Genomic DNA, 20,291 nt, shown 5'->3' on the forward strand with positions numbered 1-20,291 from the left:
AGATCAAACAGGCCCTGACTGCATCTCCTCCTGTGGCTAATGGGTGGGTAATGGAGGGGAGTGGCTGATGGAAGGAGTTAACAACTTAGAACTTAGAACACTACAGCACAAACTGTTTCAGAACTTGTCAAGAAATGTTTACTACAGATGATCTTGTGGAAAGTATGAGTCACGGACACGGCAAAATGTGACTGTGGTTAACTTCTCAATCTGATTCTTACTCTAAATGCACCTCGCCTGCACACCGGTGAAAGTAACAGCCACTAGTAAAGATATTTAAATCAGTAACTTCCTCCTCCTACTTCACCACCTCCTCCTTTCGCCACTAAACTCACAGCCTGATGTTCAGCCTCAAACAACAACCGCACATCTCAAAGTGAAGCTCCAACTCAGTGCTGTCTGAGTTTGGAGCAGTGGGAGGCAGCGGGATGTGTACAGCCCTCTCTCACCGGTGAAGACATCGGCATCATTCCGGGCATGGGGTGAGTCACAGGCCCACAGTTTATCTGTGGTCCATGCACTGGTGCGAGAAAGAGCGAGTGAAGAGAAAGTGTTTCCAGTGACAGGAGGCTCGGTAACCAGAGGGGACACAGATTGGAGTGAATCAGGAAAAGAACCAGAGGGGGTGAGAGATGAGGAGAATTTTATTTTGGACACACAGCGAGTTGTTGTGATCTGGAAGGCGCTGCCTGAAAGGGCGGTGGAAGCAGATTCAATAGAAACTTTCAAAAGGGGCAATTGGGGAAATACTGGAAGGGGGAAAGTTTACAGAGAGAGTGGGGAGAGAGAGTGGAAACTAATTGGAGAGATCTTTCAAAGAGCTAGCACCGGAACAGTGGGCTGAATATCTTCTCGATGTGTCGTATCTTACAACCATTCTACGATCCTATGATATGACCTGATTTAATTTTGCCCCCACTCTCCCAGTTCATCCCCTCACCCTATCCGAGAGGGTGACCCCATCTCTGGTTCCCTCTTGCTCTCTGTCTCGTCTGTCCCGCGTGTTGGACTGTGGAATGCATGGTGTTACAGCTGATCGCTATCACTTTCTTTTTGTTCTGTTTCTCTGTCCCTCTTCTTCCGAGTGAATTGACAAGTTTTAAATATTGGCGCACACACAAAAACATCAGTCTTAACATCAACACAGATCAACATTCACCAGGGTCAGTACTGAGGGAGTGCCGCACTGTCAGAGAGTCAGTACTGAGGGAGTGCCGCACTGTCAGAGGGTCAATACTGAGGGAGCGCCGCACTGTCAGAGAGTCAGTACTGAGGGAGTGCCGCACTGTCAGAGGGTCAGTACTGAGGGAGTGCCGTACTGTCAGAGAGTCAGTGCTGAGGGAGTGCCGCACTGTCAGAGAGTCAGTACTGAGGGAGCGCCGCACTGTCAGAGAGTCAGTACTGAGGGAGTGCCGCACTGTCAGAGAGTCAGTACTGAGGGAGCGCCGCACTGTCAGAGAGTCAGTACTGAGGGAGTGCCGCACTGTCAGAGAGTCAGTACTGAGGGAGTGCCGCACTGTCAGAGAGTCAGTACTGAGGGAGCGCCACACTAGAGCAGCACAAGGCACAGTGGTTAGCACGGCTGCCTCACAGCGCCAGGGACCCAGACTCAATTCCCAGCTTGGGTCACTGTCTGTGTGGAGTCTGCATGTTCTCCCTGCGCCTGCGTAGGTTTCCTCCGGGTGCTCCAGTTTCCTCCCATGTTCCAAAGAGGTGCTAGTTAGGTGCATTGATCATGCTAAATTCTGCCTCAGTGTACCCGAAAAGGTGCCTGAGTGTGGCGACTAGGGGACTTTCACAGTAACTTCATTGTCAATGTAAGCTCACTTGTGACGAATAAATAAAGCTTTAAACTCTACTGAGGGAGTGCCGTACTGTCAGAGGATCAGTACTGAGGGAGTGCCGCACTGTCAGAGGTTCAGCGCTGAGGGAGTGCCACACTGTCAGAGGGTCAGTACTGAGGGAGTGCCGCACTGTCAGAGGGTCAGTACTGACGGAGTGCCGCACTGTCAGAGGGTCAGTGCTGAGGGAGTGCCGCACTGTCAGAGGGTCAGTACTGAGGGAGTGCCGCACTGTCAGAGGGTCAGTACTGAGGGAGTGCCGCACTGTCAGAGGGTCAGTACTGAGGGAGTGCCGCACTGTCAGAGGGTCAGTTCTCAGATTGTGCCACACTGTCAGAGGGTCAGTACTGAGGGAGTGCTGCACTGTCAGAGGGTCAGCGCTGAGGGAGTGCCGCACTGTCAGAGGGTCAGTTCTCAGATTGTGCCACACTGTCAGAGGGTCAGTACTGAGGGAGTGCTGCACTGTCAGAGGGTCAGCGCTGAGGGAGTGCCGCACTGTCAGAGGGTCAGTTCTCAGATTGTGCCACACTGTCAGAGGGTCAGTACTGAGGGAGTGCTGCACTGTCAGAGGGTCAGCGCTGAGGGAGTGCCGCACTGTCAGACGGTCAGTACTGAGGGAGTGCTGCACTGTCAGAGGGTCAGTGCTGAGGGAGTGCCGCACTGTCAGTGGGTCAGTGCTGAGGGAGTGCCGCACTGTCAGAGGGTCAGTACTGAGGGAGTGCCGCACTGTCAGAGGGTCAGTACTGAGGGAGTGCCGCACTGTCAGAGGGTCAGTACTGAGGGAGTGCCGCACTGTCAGAGGGTCAGTACTGAGGGAGTGCCACGCTGTCAGAGATTTGTGTGATGTTCTGAGGGCTAATGCTGAGGCTCCTAGGTCTGTGTTTCCACTGGCCAAACGTGCTGATTACTGATGGGGACAAAAGCTGGGATAGTGGACACCCAAATCTAGATTAATTTGTCATGACTGAAGTAAATAATTGGGAATGTGAGATTGGCAATTTGTGAAACACATCTACATATAGAACTACAGAATATCTATAGTGCAGAATGAGGCCATTCAGCCCATCCAATCTGCACCAACTCTCTGACAGAGCATCTCTGGCCCTCCCTCCACCCTATCCTGTAATCACACGTGTTTACCATGGCCAATCCGCCAAAATTACACAACTTTAGACACTAAGGGGCAATTTAGCATGGCCAATCCATCTAATCTATACAATTTTGCACTCTAAGGGGGAACTTAACATTGCTAATCCACGTAATCTACACATTTTTGGATACAAAGGGGCAATTTGGCATGGCCAATCCACCTAACCTGCATATCTTTGGAGTGTGGGAGGAAACCGGAGAACCTGGAGGAAACCCACACAGACTCAGGGAGAATGTGCAGACTCTGCACAGACAGTCACATGAGGTTGGAATCGAATCCGGGTCCTTGGTGCTATGAGGAAGCAGTGTTAAACACTGTGCCACCCCCTATACTGACTATACATTCACGGATTTCCATATATTTACATTTCAGTCTTTCCAGATATTTTTGATATTATGTTCCTCAGTCTGTTGGGGCAACTGACAAATTGATACGTCAATGAAACCATTCCAAAGCTGTCAACCAGTTAATGTTTTTGATGAGATTTAATTTAATTTGGCTTGCTCCTATTGTCATTCTCCCTGATTATTATCAAGTAACTGGTGCAGGCACGCAATGCCCAGACCACCCCATCTCTGGGAAGATCATAACCCCTCCGATAATCCCTGCTCACGGACTGCACTGGAATTTCCCGTGAAGTTAAAATCTCCAATGTCCAGTTAGGATGCTCCTGGCGTTATCCAATTCTCCGCAATTTAAATCTTCGGATTTTCTTACAGGGAGCAGTTGAATAGATTGGGTCTGTACTCATTGCAGTTTAGAAGACTGAGACTCGACCTTATTGAGACATGTCAGATTCTCAAGGGGTTTGACAGGGTCAATGCTGAGAGATTGTTTCCTCTTGTGGGAGAGTCTGGGAGCAGAGGGAATAATCTCAGAGTAAGGGTTTGCCTCATTTCAGACAGAAATGAGGAGGAGTTTCTTCTCTCAGGGGAGAGTGTATCTGTGGAATTCTTTACCGCTGAGGGCTGTAGAGGCTTGATTGTTAAGCATGTTCAAGGCTGAGACAGAGAGATTTTTAATCAGTAAGGGAATGGAGAGTTATGGGCATAGAAACATAGAAATAAGTGCAGGAGTAGGTCGCTCGGCCCTCCGGACTTGCACCACCATTCAATGTGATCAGTGAATCTTTGGAATTCTCTGCCCATTGAAGTGGTAGACGCTACCTTGTTGAATATGTTTAAATCACGGGTAGATAGATTTCTGATCGATAAGGGAATTAAGGGTTATGGAGAGCAGGCGGGTAAGTGGAACTGATCCACTTCAGATCAGCCATGATCTTATTGAATGGCAGGCAGGTTCGAGGGGCTAGATGGCCTACTCCTACTCCTATTTCTCATGTTCTTATGATCATGGTTCATCATGCACTTTCAGTATCCCACTCCCATTTTCTCTCCGTACCCCTTGATCACTTTAGCTGCAAGGGCCATGTTCACCTTCCTCTTGAACATATCGAACAAACTGGCCCCAACAGCTTTCTGTGGTAGAGAATTCCACAAGCTCATACCTCTCCGAGTGAAGAGGTTCTTCCTCATTTCAGTGCTGAGTGACTTACTCTTTATTCTTAGACTATGATCCCTGGTTCTGCACTTCCCCAACATTGGGAACATTCTTCCCGCATCTAGCTTGTCCAGTCACATCAGGACTTTTTATGTTTCTATGAGATCCCCTCTCATTCCTCTAAATTCTAATGAGTGCAAGCCCAGTCGATCCAGTCCTCCTTCATATGTCAGTCCTGCCATTCCAGGAATCAGTCTGGTGAACCTTCTCTGGACTTGCTTAATAGCAAGAATGTCCTTCCTCAGAATAGGAGACCAAAACTGCCCACAATACTCAAGGCCCTGAATAATTGCAGCAAGACATTCCTACTCTTATACTCAAATCCTCTCGCTATGAAGGCCAGCAGGCCATTCGGTTTCCTCACCAGCTGCTGTACCTTCATGCTAACCTTCAGTGACTGTTCCACCATGCTACCCAGGCCAAGTTGCACTTCCCCTTTTCCTAAACTGCCACCTTTTAGATAAACCTGCCTGTTTTTGCCACCAAAATGGATAATAACCTCACATTCATCCACATTATACTGCATCTGCCAAGTATTTGTTCACTCAGCCAGCTTATCCAAGTCTCCCTGCAGTCTCTTAGCATCCTCCTCACAACACACACTGCCACTCAACTTAGTGTTGTCTGCAAATTTGGAGATATTGCATTCAATTCTTTTGTCTATATCATTAATGTATATTGTGAATAGCTGCGGTTCCAGCACTGAACCCTGCGGTACCCCACTCATCACCTTCTGCCACTCTGAAAATAACCCATTTATTCCCACTCTCTGCTTCCTGTCTGCCACCCAGTTCTCTATCCACGTCAATACATTACAATACCGTGAGCTTTAATTTGGTTCACTAATCTCTTGTTTGGGGCCTTGTCAAAAGCCTTTTGTAAGTCCAGATTCAAAACATCTGCTGGTCCATCCTTGCCCACTCTTCTGGTAAAATCCTCAAAAAATTCCAGAAGATTTGTCAAGCATGATTTCCCTTCAGTGAATCCATACTGACTTGGACTGATCCTGTCACCACTTCCCAAATGCTCAGTTATTACGTCCTTCATATTTGACTCCAGCATTTTGCACACTGCCAGTGTCAGGCTAATCAGTCTATAATTCCCAAATAAGGCGGGAAGGTGGAGTTGAGGATTATCAGATCAGTCATGATCTCATTGAATGGCGGAGCTGATATGATGGGCTGAATGGCCTATTTCTGCTCCTACGTCCAAGAACCCAACAGCTCCTGACTATACCAACTCCCGGAAACCACCCGCTGAACCACCCACACACAGACCGGGATCTCATCCCTATTTCCCACCCCAGCCAGACCACCTGAAACCCCTTCCCTTCCTATATTACAAAACTGACCTCCCCACCTAAGTGCATAATTTGGGTTGTCAAGGGGCAATGGAACATTCTGAAGAGAAGGAAGTGCCTAGATGAATGAAAGGCTTTCTATCCAACAATTTCACTGCAAAGGGTCAGAGGTCAGGACGGTTCCCCTCCCAGACCATTACCACATGGTCAAAGTGAGACAGGAACACAGACACCTCTGTAACTTCCTCCAGTCCCCACACCTCTCCCTATCTCTGTAACCTCCTCCAGCCCCGACACCCCACCTTCTCTCTGTAACTACCTCCAGTCCCCACATCCCTCCCTATCTCTGTAACCTCCTCCAGACCCTACACCTCTCCCTATCTCTGTAACCTCCTCCAGTCCCTACACCTCTCCCTATCTCTGTAACCTCCTCCAGTCCCTACACCTCTCCCTATCTCTGTAACCTCCTCCAGTCCCTACACCTCTCCCTATCACTGTAACCTCCTCCAGTCCCTACACCCCTCCCTATCCCTGTAACCTCCTCCAGACACTGCACCCCTCCCTATCCATGTAACCTCCTCCAGCCCCTACACCCCTCCCTATCTTTGTAAACACATCCAGCCCCTACACCCCTCCTTATCTCTGTAACTTCCTCCAACTCCTACATCCCTCCCTACCTGTGTAACTTCCTCCAGCTCCTACACTCCCTCCTTATCTCTGTAACTTCCTCCAGCCCCTACACCCCTCCCTATCTCTGTAATCTGCTCCAGCCTCTACTCCCCTCCCTATCTCTGTAACTTCTTCCAGTCCCTAAACCAACCCCTACCTCTGTAACTTCCTCCAGCCCCTACACCCCTCCCTATCTCTGTAACCTCCTCCAGCCCCTACAATCCTCCCTAACTCTGTAACCTCCTCCAGCCCCTACAATCCTCCCTATCTCTGTAACCTCCTCCAGCCCCTACACCCCTCCCTATCTCTGTAACCTCCTCCAGCCCCTACACCCCTCCCTATCTCTGTAACCTCCTCCAGCCCCTACACCCCTCCCTATCTCTGTAACCTCCTCCAGCCCCTTCACTCCTCCCTATCTCTGTAACCTCCTCCAGCCCCTACACCCCCTCCCTATCTCTGTAACCTCCTCCAGCCCCTTCACTCCTCCCTATCTCTGTAACCTCCTCCAGCCCCTACACCCCCTCCCTATCTCTGTAACCTCCTCCAGCCCCTTCACTCCTCCCTATCTCTGTAACCTCCTCCAGCCCCTACACCCCCTCCCTATCTCTGTAACCTCCTCCAGCCCCTTCACTCCTCCCTATCTCTGTAACCTCCTCCAGCCCCTACACCCCCTCCCTATCTCTGTAACCTCCTCCAGCCCCTACACCCCTCCCTATCTCTGTAACCTCCTCCACCCCCTACACCCCCTCCCTATCTCTGTAACCTCCTCCAGCCCCTACACCCCCTCCCTACCTCTGTAACCTCCTCCAGCCCCTACACCCCTCCCTATCTCTGTAACTTCCTCCAGCCCCTACACCCCCTCCCTATCTCTGTAACCTCCTCCAGCCCCTACACCCCCTCCCTATCTCTGTAACCTCCTCCAGCCCCTACACCCCCTCCCTACCTCTGTAACCTCCTCCAGCCCCTACACCCCTCCCTATCTCTGTAACTTCCTCCAGCCCCTACACCCCCTCCCTATCTCTGTCACCTCCTCCAGCCCTCCCTATCTCTGAGGGAGGATTCTCAGGTAGTTTGCCTTCGCCCAACACAACTGGTACTGTGGCAACAAGCTCACAGTGTCAAACCACACAGTGCTGGTGTGTAATTCAATGCCGACCCCGTGTCTATTTGAATGTTGGAAACAAACACCTTTTAGCAATGTTGTGTACTGCGTCTCTCGGTCTGCTAACCAGCAGCTGATCGTGATCTGACCTATCTCTCCATCAGTTTGTGGCTTTCTTACAGGCTTGCTATTTTTGTCAGGCAATTTATGACAGTTCCTGTTTTCGCTACCCTCACTCCCTGCACCACAACGTCGCCTTGCAGCAAAGCTTCCAGTAAAACCTCGCAGGAATTCCCCGTTTCTGTGGCTGCATACTTCCTGTTCCAGAGTTGGCAGCCAAGCACAGCCTGGGATTGTCAGCTTGGCCCCTCCCTCAATACCCACCCTGGACCCTGTGGCATCACCCCCAAAGATGAACAGACAAATCCCCTGCTCTTTCCCCGTGGCACCCCCCCCCCCCCCACCCCGCCCCCCCCACCCCCGTGGATACCCACCCCTCAGCAATTTGGAGGAATCACTAAGTATGGCAAGGGCACAGATTTAAAAGTTTATTTTATTAGTGTCGCAAGTCGGTTTACATTAACACTGCAATGAAGTTACTGTGAAAATCCCCCCAGTCGCCACACTCCAGCGCCTGTTTGGGTACACTGCGGGAGAATTTCGTACTGCCAATGGACCCTAACCAGCACGCCTTTCAGACTGAGAGGAAACCAGAGAGCTTGGAGGAAACCCACACAGACGCGGGGAGAATGTGCAAACTCCACACAGACAGTGACCCAAGCCAGGAATTAAACCGGGGTCCCTGGTGTTGTGAGACAGCAGTACTAACCTAGAATCATGGAATCCCTACAGTGCAGATAGAGGCCATTCAGCCCATCGAGTCTGCACTGACCGCAATCCCACCTAGGTCCATAACACCACATATTTACCTTGCTAATCCCCCTGACACCAAGGGGCAACTTAGCATGGCAAAACCACCTAACCCGCACATCTTTGGATTATGGAAGGAAACCAGAGCACCTGGAGGAAACCCATGCAGACACGGGGAGAATGTACAGTCTCTACACAGACAGTGATCCAAGCCGGGAATCAAACGCAGATCCCTGGCACTGTGAGGCAGCAGTGCAAACCATTATGCCATTGTGCCATCCAGATTGTACTCTGGGTTGGGGGGGCTTCACTGCCCATTGCCAAGTAGCTCAGTTGTACCACCACAGACTGAGCTGGTTGGATCCTAAAGGATATAACTGCTAGGTTGGGTCTGTAGCAGGTGGTGAAGAAACCAATAAGACATAAAACAAACTTGATCTCCTCCTTACCAATCTGCCGGCTGCAGATGCATTTGTCCACGATGGTATCGGTAAGAGTGATCACTGCACAGTCCTTGTGGAGACAAACTCTCACTGTCACAACAAGAATAACCTCCTGCATGTTGTGTGGTACTGTCACCGTGCGAAATGGGACAGACTTTCAACAGACATGGCAACTCCAGACTGGGCATCCAAGACGCGCTGTGGGCCCATCAACAGCAGCAGAATTGTACACCAGCACAATCTGCAACCTCATGCCTCTGATATATCCCCCAGTCAACCATTACCATCAAGCCATGGCATCAACCCTGCTTCAATAGAGGGTGTAGGAGGGCATGCCAGGAACAGCACCTAAAAATAAGATGTAGGCCCAGTACAACACGAGATTAACAGGCATGCCAAACAGCAAAACCAGCGCGTGATAACTGACTGCCAAGGGGCTTGAATGTAAAAGTAGAGAGGCTTTACTACACTTGTACAGAGGTTGGTGAGATCACATCTGGAACAGTGTGCGCAGTTTTGGTCTCCTTATTTTTGGATATGAAGGCACTGGAAGCAGTTGAGAGAAAGTTCTTTGGGTTGACTCCTGCGATGTGTCCTCTGAGGGATAGTTAGAAAGGCTGAGGCCTGTAACCCAAAGGAGTTTGAAGAACAAGAGGGAACCTTATGGAAGCCCATTCTGAGGGAGGGATCTTGACAGGATGGGTTCTCAGAGGATCTTTCCTCCCCTTTGACAGTGGGGGGGGTTCAGTGATGGTAGCCCCCAGGATGTTGATAGTGGGGGGGATTCAGTGATGGTAACCCCCAGGATGTTGATAGTGGGGGATTCAGTGATGGTGACCCCCAGGATGTTGATAGTTGGAGGGAATTCAGTGATGGTAACCCCCAGGATGTTGATAGTGGGGGGATTCAGTGATGGTAATCCCCAGGATGTTGATAGTGGGGGGATTCAGTGATGGTAACCCCCAGGATGTTGATAGTGGGGGGGATTCAGTGATGGTAACCCCCAGGATGTTGATTGTGGGGGGGATTCAGTGATGGTAACCCCCAGGATGTTGATAGTGGGGGGGATTCAGTGATGGTCACCCCCAGGATGTTGGTAGTGGGGGGATTCAGTGATGGTAACCCCCAGGATGTTGATAGTGGGGGGGATTCAGTGATGGTCACCCCCAGGATGTTGGTAGTGGGGGGGATTCAGTGATGGTAACCCCCAGGATGTTGATAGTGGGGGGGGATTCAGTGATGGTAACCCCCAGGATGTTGATAGTGGGGGGATTCAGTGATGGTAAACCCCACGTTATCCCCTCTTCAATCTCTCACCGTTCAGATAATGAGCTTCTTCTTGATTCTTCCTGCCAAAATGAACAATTCCACATTCACCCATATCATACTCCATTTGCTAGGTCTTTGTTCATTCACTTAACCTATCTGTGTCTTTTTGTATTCTGCTTACATTCCCTTCACAATTTACTTTCCTACCTTTCTTTGTGTCATCAGTAAATTTAGCCACTACACCTTCAGCCCATTCACCCGGAACACTGATTGGAATTTTTAGTTGCGGTCCCAGCATTGATCCCTGTGGCACACCACTCGTCACAGCCTGCCAACCAGAAAAATACCCATTTATGCCTACTCTCTGTTTCCTAGTAGCTATCCAGTCTTCAGTCCATGCCAACAGATTACCCCTACACCATGAGCTTTTAATTTTCCACTATAACCTTTGATGTGGCACCTTATCAAATGCTTTCTGAAAATCAATATATCATACATCCACTGGTTCCCCTTCATCCATCGCACATGTTATATCCTCAAAGAACTCCAATAAGTTTTTTAAATGTAACTTCCCTTTTAGAACGAACTCACTTTCTTTTTGGGCCTTCAACTGTTTTTTGATATCATGTGGCCTTCCTATCACTGAATTCCCCCCTCCCCCCCCACTATCAACATCTGGGGGTTATCATCACTGAATCCCCCCCACTATCAACATCCTGGGGGTTACCATCACTGAATCCCCCCCACTATCAACATCCTGGGGGTATTTATCACTGAATCCCCCACTATCAACATCCTGGGGGTATTTATCATTGAATCCCCCCCACTATCAACATCCTGGGGGTTTACCATCACTGAATCCCCCCCACTATCAACATCCTGGGGGTATTTATCACTGAATCCCCCACTATCAACATCCTGGGGGTATTTATCATTGAATCCCCCCCACTATCAACATCCTGGGGGTTACCATCACTGAATCCCCCCCCACTATCAACATCCTGGGGGTATTTATCACTGAATCCCCCACTATCAACATCCTGGGGGTATTTATCATTGAATCCCCCCCACTATCAACATCCTGGGGGTTACCATCACTGAAACCCTCCCACTATCAACATCCTGGGGGTTACCATCACTGAATCCCCCCACTATCAACATCCTGGGGGTTACCATCACTGAATCCCCCCCCACTATCAACATCCTGGGGGTTACCATCACTGAAACCCTCCCACTATCAACATCCTGGGGGCATTTATCACTGAATCCCCCACTATCAACATCCTGGGGGTTACCATCACTGAATCTCCCCCACTATCAACATCCTGGGGGTTACCATCACTGAATCCCCCCACTATCAACATCCTGGGGGTTACCATCACTGAATCCCCCCCCACTATCAACATCCTGGGGGTTACCATTGACCAGAAACTGAACTGGGACCCAGCCATATAAATACTGTGGCTCCCAGAGCAGGTCAGACGCTGGGAATCCTGCGGGGAGTAACTCACCTCCTGACTCCCCAAAGCCTGTCCACCATCTACAAGGACACAAGTCAGGAGTGTGCTGGAATACTCCCCACTTGTGGATGGGTGCAGCTCAACAACGCTCGTGAAGCTCGACACCATCCAGGACAAAGTAAACCCACTTAATCGACACACTAACCACAAACATTCACTCCCTCCACCCCCAATGCACAGTGACAGCCGTGTGTACCATCTACAAGATGCACTGCAGCAACTCACCAAGGCTCCTTAGGCAGCACCTTCCAAACCCACCACCTCTACAATCTAGAAGGACAAGGGCAGCAGATACCTGGGAACACCCCCCACCTGGAGGTTCCCCCCCCGAGTCACTCACCATCCCGACTTGGAAATATATCGGCCGTTCCTTCACTGTCGCTGGGGTCAGAATCCTGGCACTCCCTCCCTAACAGCACTGTGGGTGTACCTACACCACACGGGGACTGCAGCGGGTTCAAGATGGCGGCTCACCCACCCCCTTCTCAAAAGGTAATGAGGGGTGGGGGGTGCGGTAAATGCTGGGTCTGGCCTGCAAGAGAGAGACCTGGTGGCCTGCAGTAATGGTGAAGAACATTAGTGGGCATTAATGTTGTGCTGATGTGGTGGGGGCAGTTGGAATACTGGAATAATGATTAAGACTCGCTGTGTGGGTAAGAGGAGGTTCTGTTTGACAGAATGGAAGGTGTTGTGGACACGAGGTTCGATCGGATGGTCTGAAGTCGGGTGTAATTTCCTGTTTCTCTGTGATCTCTCCTGGGGGGAGTGATTCGGAACCTGCCGCCAACAGCCTCAAATAAATGAAAGGCAACAGATGTCCCCAAACGTGTGGGTGGGCTAACTCAAGTGAAGTTCCTGTATCAGCAGAGAGAGTGACAGAACCTCAGAGAGCAAACACACAGTAACAAACCCCCTCACTATCACTGCCTCACACTCAATCCCCCCCACTATCACTGCCTCACACTCAATCCCCCCCACTATCACTGCCTCACACTCAATCCCCCTCAATATCACTGCCTCACGCTCAATCCCCCCCACTATCACTGCCTCACACTCAATCCCCCTCACTATCACTGCCTCAAACTCAATCCCCCTCACTATCACTGCCTCACACTCAATCCCCCTCACTATCACTGCCTCACACTCAATCCCCCTCACTATCACTGCCTCACACTCAATCCCCCTCACTATCACTGCTTCTCACTCAATCCCCCTCACTATTACTGCCTCTCACTCAATCCCCCTCATTATCACTGCCTGTCACTCAAACCCCCTCACTCTCACAGTCCACACTCACTACACCCTGACTATCACTGCCCCTCACACACTCCACCCTCACTATCACTGCCCCAACACACTCCACTCTCACTGTCACTTTCACTCACTTACTCCACCCTCACTATCACTGCCCCTCACACACTCCACCCTCACTATCACTGCCCCTCACACATTCCACCCTCACTATCACTGCCCCTCACACACTCTACCCTCACTATCACTGCCCCTCACACACTCCACCCTCACTATCACTGCCCTTCACACACTCCACCGTCACTATCACTGCCCCTCACACACTCCACCGTCACTATCACTGCCCCTCGCACACTCCACCCTCACTATCACTGCCCCCATACACTCCACCCTCAATATCACTGCCCCTCACACACTCCACCCTCACTATCACTGCCCCTCACACACTCCACCCTCACTATCACTGCCCCTAACACACTCCACCCTCACTATCACTGCCCCTCACACACTCCACCCTCACTATCACTGCCCCAACACACTCCACCCTCACTATCACTGCCCCTCACACACTCTACCCTCACTATCACTGCCCCTCACACACTCCACCCTCACTATCACTGCCCTTCACACACTCCACCCTCACTATCACTGCCCTTCACACACTCCACCCTCACTATCACTGCCCCTCACACACTCCACCCTCACTATCACTGCCCCTAACACACTCCACCTTCACTATCACTGCCCCTCACACACTCCACCCTCACTATCACTGCCCATACACACTCCACCCTCACTATCACTGCCCCTCACACACTCCACCCTCACTATCACTGCCCCTCACACACTCCACCCTCACTATCACTGCCCCTCACACACTCCACCCTCACTATCACTGCCTATACACACTCCACCCTCACTATCACTGCCCCTCACACACTCCACCCTCACTATCACTGCCCCTCACACACTCCACCCTCACTGTCACTTTCACTCACTCCATCATCAATATCACTGCCCCTCACTCCACCCTCATTATCCCTGTCACTCACTCACTGAACTCTCACTATCACTCCCTGCACTCACTCCACCCTCACTATCACTGCCCCTTACTCACTCCACTGTCACTCACTCAGACCGCCCTCACTATCAATGTCATATTCAGACTGCAGGACACGTGGAGAACTCCCACCCCGCCAACCCCTCACCCTACCCACCCCCATCCCCTAGCCCCCACTGACCAATCCCCGCCTCCCACACCACAAGCCTTCCCACTCACATCCCTCAACCCCACTTCCCAGGTTCCCTCCAGCACCAATCTCCGCATCCAAATCCTCCACCCCTCCCCACCCACAACCCCCATTCCACTCCCCGTCCCTACCCCCCATTCCGTAACTACACCCAACTCCACCCCCAACCTCATCCCCTGCTCCCCCTCCGCCTATCTCCCATCCCAAAATCCCCACACCCCAATTCCCCCACTCACTGCTCCACCCCACCCCCAAAACATCCCCACATTGGCACTGCCAAACAATTACCATTTAAGCATCTACACACACCCTGAGAGGGCAGATAGAGCCTCGAGACACGTACTGAAAGACTGCATCTCTGACAGTGCGGCACTCCCTCAGTACTGACCCCCTGACAGTGCGGCACTCCCTCAGCACTGACCCTCTGACAGTGCGGCACTCCCTCAGCACTGACCCTCTGACAGTGCGGCACTCCCTCAGCACTGACCCTCTGACAGTGCGGCGCTCCCTCAGTACTGACCCTCTGACAGTGCGGCACTCCCTCAGCACTGACCCTCTGACAGTGCGGCACTCCCTCAGCACTGACCCTCTGACAGTGCGGCACTCCCTCAGCACTGACCCTCTGACAGTGCGGCACTCCCTCAGTACTGACCCTCTGACAGTGCGGCACTCCCTCAGCACTGACCCTCTGACAGTGCGGCATTCCCTCACCACTGACCCTCTGACAGTGCGGAACTCCCTCAATACTGACCCTCTGACAGTGCGGCACTCCCTCAGCACTGACCCTCTGACAGTGCAGGACTCCCTCAGCACTGACCCTCTGACAGTGCGGCACTCCCTCAGCACTGACCCTCTGACAGTGCGGCACTCCCTCAGCACTGACCCTCTGACAGTGTGGCACTCCCTCACCATTGACCGCCTGGTGAACTGTGTCAGTGATGGAGCCTCTCAAAGCTTTCTGAGTCAACGTTTTGCAAGGATTGTGAAATCTTGGAGTGGGGGAATTTCTTCTCATGTCAATCCAAGAAGGCCACCCCCAATCCCCTCGAAGGAAGCTTCTGGAATGGTCGCTAATATCTGACTGGTGAAGGCCGTCCCAGTTAGAATCTGTGAGGAGAAATATTCAGAAACCACTGAGTAAATTTTTCACTAATTATCTCCATATTTCTTTCAGTACACAAGAAATGGGTGCTTTAATTTCCATCTTACTGCTGCTGTCAAATAGCTGGTGTAAGTGTCTGTTTAATTTACCTTTTATGAACAGTGGGATTTGACTGGGTGGGATATTAAAGGGTGTGGGGAGTGAGGGGGGAGAGTGGGATTAGACTGGGTGGGATATTAAAGGGTGTGGGGAGTGAGGGGGAGAATGGGATTAGTCTGGGTGGGATATTAAAGGGTGCGGGGAGTGAGGGGGAGAGTGGGATTAGACTGGGTGGGATATTAAAGGGTGCGGGGAGTGAGGGGGAGAGTGGGATTAGACTGGGTGGGATATTAAAGGGTGTGGGGAGTGAGGGGGGAGAGTGGGATTAGACTGGGTGGGATATTAAAGGGTGTGGGGAGTGAGGGGGAGAATGGGATTAGTCTGGGTGGGATATTAAAGGGTGCGGGGAGTGAGGGGGAGAGTGGGATTAGACTGGGTGGGATATTAAAGGGTGCGGGCAGTGAGGGGGAGAGTGGGATTAGACTGGGTGGGATATTAAAGGGTGCGGGGAGTGAGGGGGAGAGTGGGATTAGACTGGGTGGGATATTAAAGGGTGCGGGGAGTGAGGGGGAGAGTGGGATTAGACTGGGTGGGATATTAAAGGGTGCGGGCAGTGAGGGGGAGAGTGGGATTAGACTGGGTGGGATATTAAAGGGTGCGGGCAGTGAGGGGGAGAGTGGGATTAGACTGGGTGGGATATTAAAGGGTGTGGGGAGTGAGGGGGGGGGAGTGGGATTAGACTGGGTGGGATATTAAAGGGTGCGGGGAGTGAGGGGGAGAGTGGGATTAGACTGGGTGGGATATTAAAGGGTGCGGGGAGTGAGGGAGAGAGTGGGATTAGACTGGGTGGGATATTAAAGGGTGCGGGGAGTGAGGGGGAGAGTGGGATTAGACTGGGTGGGATATTAAAGGGTGCGGGCAGTGAGGGGGAGAGTGGGATTAGACTGGGTGGGATATTAAAGGGTGCGGGGAGTGAGGGGGAGAGTGGGATTAGACTGGGTGGGATGTTAAAGGTTGCGGGGAGTGAGGGGGAGAGTGGGATTAGACTGGGTGGGATATTAAAGGGTGCGGGGAGTGAGGGGGAGAGTGGGATTAGACTGGGTGGGATATTAAAGGGTGCGGGGAGTGAGGGGGAGAGTGGGATTAGACTGGGTGGGATATTAAAGGGTGCGGGCAGTGAGGGGGAGAGTGGGATTAGACTGGGTGGGATATTAAAGGGTGCGGGCAGTGAGGGGGAGAGTGGGATTAGACTGGGTGGGATATTAAAGGGTGTGGGGAGTGAGGGGGGGGCAGTGGGACTAGACTGGGTGGGATATTAAAGGGTGCGGGGAGTGAGGGGGGAGAGTGGGATTAGACTGGGTGGGATATTAAAGGGTGCGGGGAGTGAGGGGGAGAGTGGGATTAGACTGGGTGGGATATTAAAGGGTGCGGGGAGTGAGGGGGAGAGTGGGATTAGACTGGGTGGGATATTAAAGGGTGCGGGGAGTGAGGGGAAGAGTGGGATTAGACTGGGTGGGATATTAAAGGGTGCGAGCAGTGAGGGGGAGAGTGGGATTAGACTGGGTGGGATATTAAAGGGTGCGGGGAGTGAGGGGGAGAGTGGGATTAGACTGGGTGGGATATTAAAGGGTGCGGGGAGTGAGGGGGAGAGTGGGATTAGACTGGGTGGGATATTAAAGGGTGCGGGGAGTGAGGGGAGAGTGGGATTAGACTGGGTGGGATGTTAAAGGTTGCGGGGAGTGAGGGGGAGAGAGTAGAATTACACTCGGTGGGATATTAAAGAGTGCGGGGAGTGAGGGGGACAGCAGGATTAGCCTGTATGGGATATTAAACGGTGTGGCGAGTGATGCAGGGAGAGTGGGATTCGACTGGTGGGATATTAAAGGGTGCAGGGAGTGTGGGAGAGAGTGGGATTAGACTGGGTGGGATATTAAAGGGTGCGGGGAGTGAGGGGGGAGAGTGGGATTAGACTGGGTGGGATATTAAAGGGTGTGGGGAGTGTGGAGGAGAGTGGGATTAGACTGGGTGGGATATTAAAGGGTGCGGGGAGTGTGGAGGAGAGTGGGATTAGACTGGGTGGGATATTAAAGGGTGCGGGGAGTGAGGGGGGAGAGTGGGATTAGACTGGGTGGGATATTAAAGGGTGCGGGGAGTGAGGGGGAGAGTGGGATTGGACTGGGTGGGTTATTAAAGGGTGCGGGGAGTGAGGGGGAGAGTGGGATTAGACTGGGTGGGATATTAAAGGGTGCGGGAGTGAGATGGAGAGTGCGATTTGACTGGGTGGGATATTAAATATCTCATTGCGTTGCTCGATGTTGATTCAGAATACACCTTGAGATGTGTAAAGTGACAAGGATGCTATATAAATGCACTTTGTTCTTGTTGTAGATGTGCTTTGTTATGAATGGCGTGTGACAGCTCCAGAGTCAATAACTGGAGCTGAGGGTTTGTGTCTGGTGATTCCTTGCACATTCCAGTATCCCTTCTACAGAGGTACCCCTGAGATAGTCATGTGGTTACATGAGGACAAGATTGGTGGGGATGAAGTGATCACTTCCCATGGCATCTCACACCCTCGCTTCCAGAATCGCACAGAGTTCATTACCAACTGGCAACAAAATAAAGACTGTACCTTGAAAATAAAGAATTTACAGCAAGGTGATGAAGGAATATATCACTTCAGAATGAAATTCAGACATGGATATAATTTCTCAGACCCAGACGGAGTCTCGATTAAACTAGCTGGTAAGTTTAAATATCTTCCCAATCAGCTTTGCTCAAAGTAACAGAAAACAAGCTCGAGGAGGGCTGAATGGCCTCTTCCTGTTCCTGTGTAACAGGCTCGAGGGCCTGAATGGCCTCCTCCTGTTCCTGTGTAACAGGCTCGAGGGGCTGAATGGCCTCCTCCTGTTCCTGTGTAACAGGCTCGAGGGGCTGAATGGCCTCCTCCTGTTCCTGTGTAACAGCCTCGAGGGACTGAATGGGACCTCCTCCTGTTCCTGTGTAACAGGCTCGAGGGGCTGAATGGCCTCCTCCTGTTCCTGTGTAACAGGCTCGAGGGCCTGAATGGCCTCCTCCTGTTCCTGTGTAACAGGCTCGAGGGGCTGAATGGGGCCTCCTCCTGTTCCTGTGTAACAGGCTCGAGGGGTTGAATGGCCTCCTCCCAGTTCCGGAAGTGCTACACCCAGAAATGGGAGATAACAGTGCAAAGTGTAAGAACAAGTGGGAGCTGGCCCAGAGGAGGATGGGAGGAGGTCTTCACATATCAATAAAAATTGTGCAAAAAGGGTTTATGATGAAGGTGAAAGGTCTTAGTGTAAAGTTGTGACATGTCGCACCTACTGTGCTTGCAAGGAAAGGTCTTCTGGGAAGGGCAGGAGCGTTGGGTGTGATGGACAACTGGACCAGGGTGTACCTGAGAAGGTTGACAACAGCCAGGCCAGGGTGGGGACAATGTGGGGTGAGAGTGGCATCATGACAGTGGATGGAGGATCAGCCATGGTCTGATTGAATGGCGGAACAGGCTCAAAGGGCCAAGTGACCAACTTCTGCTCCTGTTTTCTGTGTTTCCATGTGCACAGTTCCAATCTCCATATCCCTCGGTTAGACCACACTTGGAGCACTCTGCACTATTCCGGTTTCCATATCCCTCAGTTAGAACACACTTGGAGCACTGTGTCCAGTTCCAGTCTCCATATCCCTCGGTTAGACCCACACTCGGAGCACTGTGCACAGTTCCAGTCTCCATATCCCTCGGTTAGACCCACACTCGGAGCACTGTGTCCAGTTCCAGTCTCCATATCCCTCGGTTAGACCCACACTCGGAGCACTGTGCACAGTTCCGGTCTCCGTATCATAAGAACATAAGAAATAGGAGCAGGAGTAGGCCATCTGGCCCTTCGAGCCTGCCCCGCCATTCAATAAGATCATGGCTGATCTGTCGTGGCTCAGTTCCACTTTCCCGCCCTCTCCCCATAACCCTTAATCCCCTCTCTTATCAAAAACCCATCAACCCGCTTCTTAAAAATATTTAGCGAGGCAGCCTCCACCACTTCAACGGGCAGAGAATTCCAGAGATTCACCACCCTTTGAGTGAAGAAGTTCCTCCTCAACTCCGTTCTGAACTGCCCCCCCTTTATCTTGAGGCTGTGCCCCCTAGTCCTACTGTCTTTTTTGAGCGGGAAGAGTCTTTCTACCTCTATCCTATCCATCCCATTCATCATCTTATACGTCTCAATGAGATCTCCCCTCATTCTTCTAAACTCTAACGAGTACAAGCCTAGTTTATTCAGCCTCTCCTCATAGCTCAAGCCCCTCAACTCCGGTATCAGCCTAGTAAACCTCCTCTGCACTCCCTCCAAGGCCAAAATATCCTTGCGCAGGTGCGGCGCCCAAAACTGCACACAGTACTCCAGCTGCGGCCTCACCAATGCCCTATACAGCTGCAGCAAGACCTCCCTACTTTTATATTCAATCCCCCTCGCTATGAAGGCCAGCATCCCATTCGCCTTCCTGACCACCTGCTGCACCTGCAGGCTGGGTTTTTGCGACTCATGCACAAGGACCCCGAGGTCCCTCTGCACCGTCGCCTGCTGCAGTTTTTCGCCACGTAAGTAATAGTCCTTCCTACCATTCTTCCTACCAAAGTGGACCACCTCACACTTGCCAACATTAAATTCCATTTGCCATTTCCTGGCCCATTCACCCAGCCTATCTAGATCCTTCTGCAGACTCTCCACACCCTCCGCACAATTTGCCTTTCCCCCAATCTTGGTGTCATCAGCAAATTTCGACACCCTACACTCGGTTCCCTCCTCCAGATCATCTATATAAATGGTAAATAGCTGAGGCCCCAGCACCGACCC

General features: G+C 51.6%; 1 protein-coding gene across 1 annotated transcript in view; it reads left to right on the forward strand.

The window, feature by feature from the left end:
* Window positions 1-336: 336 nt before the first annotated feature.
* LOC145354070 (B-cell receptor CD22-like) overlaps window positions 337-20,291 on the forward strand; it is a 64,959-nt gene continuing 45,004 nt past the window's right edge. The window contains exons 1-3 of the mRNA XM_080205204.1: window positions 337-482; window positions 15,400-15,455; window positions 17,815-18,171. Coding sequence (XP_080061330.1) covers window positions 478-482; window positions 15,400-15,455; window positions 17,815-18,171 — 418 coding nt within the window. The 5' untranslated portion in view covers window positions 337-477. The remainder of the gene's footprint in view (window positions 483-15,399; window positions 15,456-17,814; window positions 18,172-20,291) is intronic.

The sequence above is a fragment of the Carcharhinus amblyrhynchos genome, chromosome 16 (assembly GCF_965287045.1).
Source record: "Carcharhinus amblyrhynchos chromosome 16, sCarAmb.v2.hapA, whole genome shotgun sequence".
Classification (NCBI taxonomy): Eukaryota; Metazoa; Chordata; class Chondrichthyes; order Carcharhiniformes; family Carcharhinidae; genus Carcharhinus; species Carcharhinus amblyrhynchos.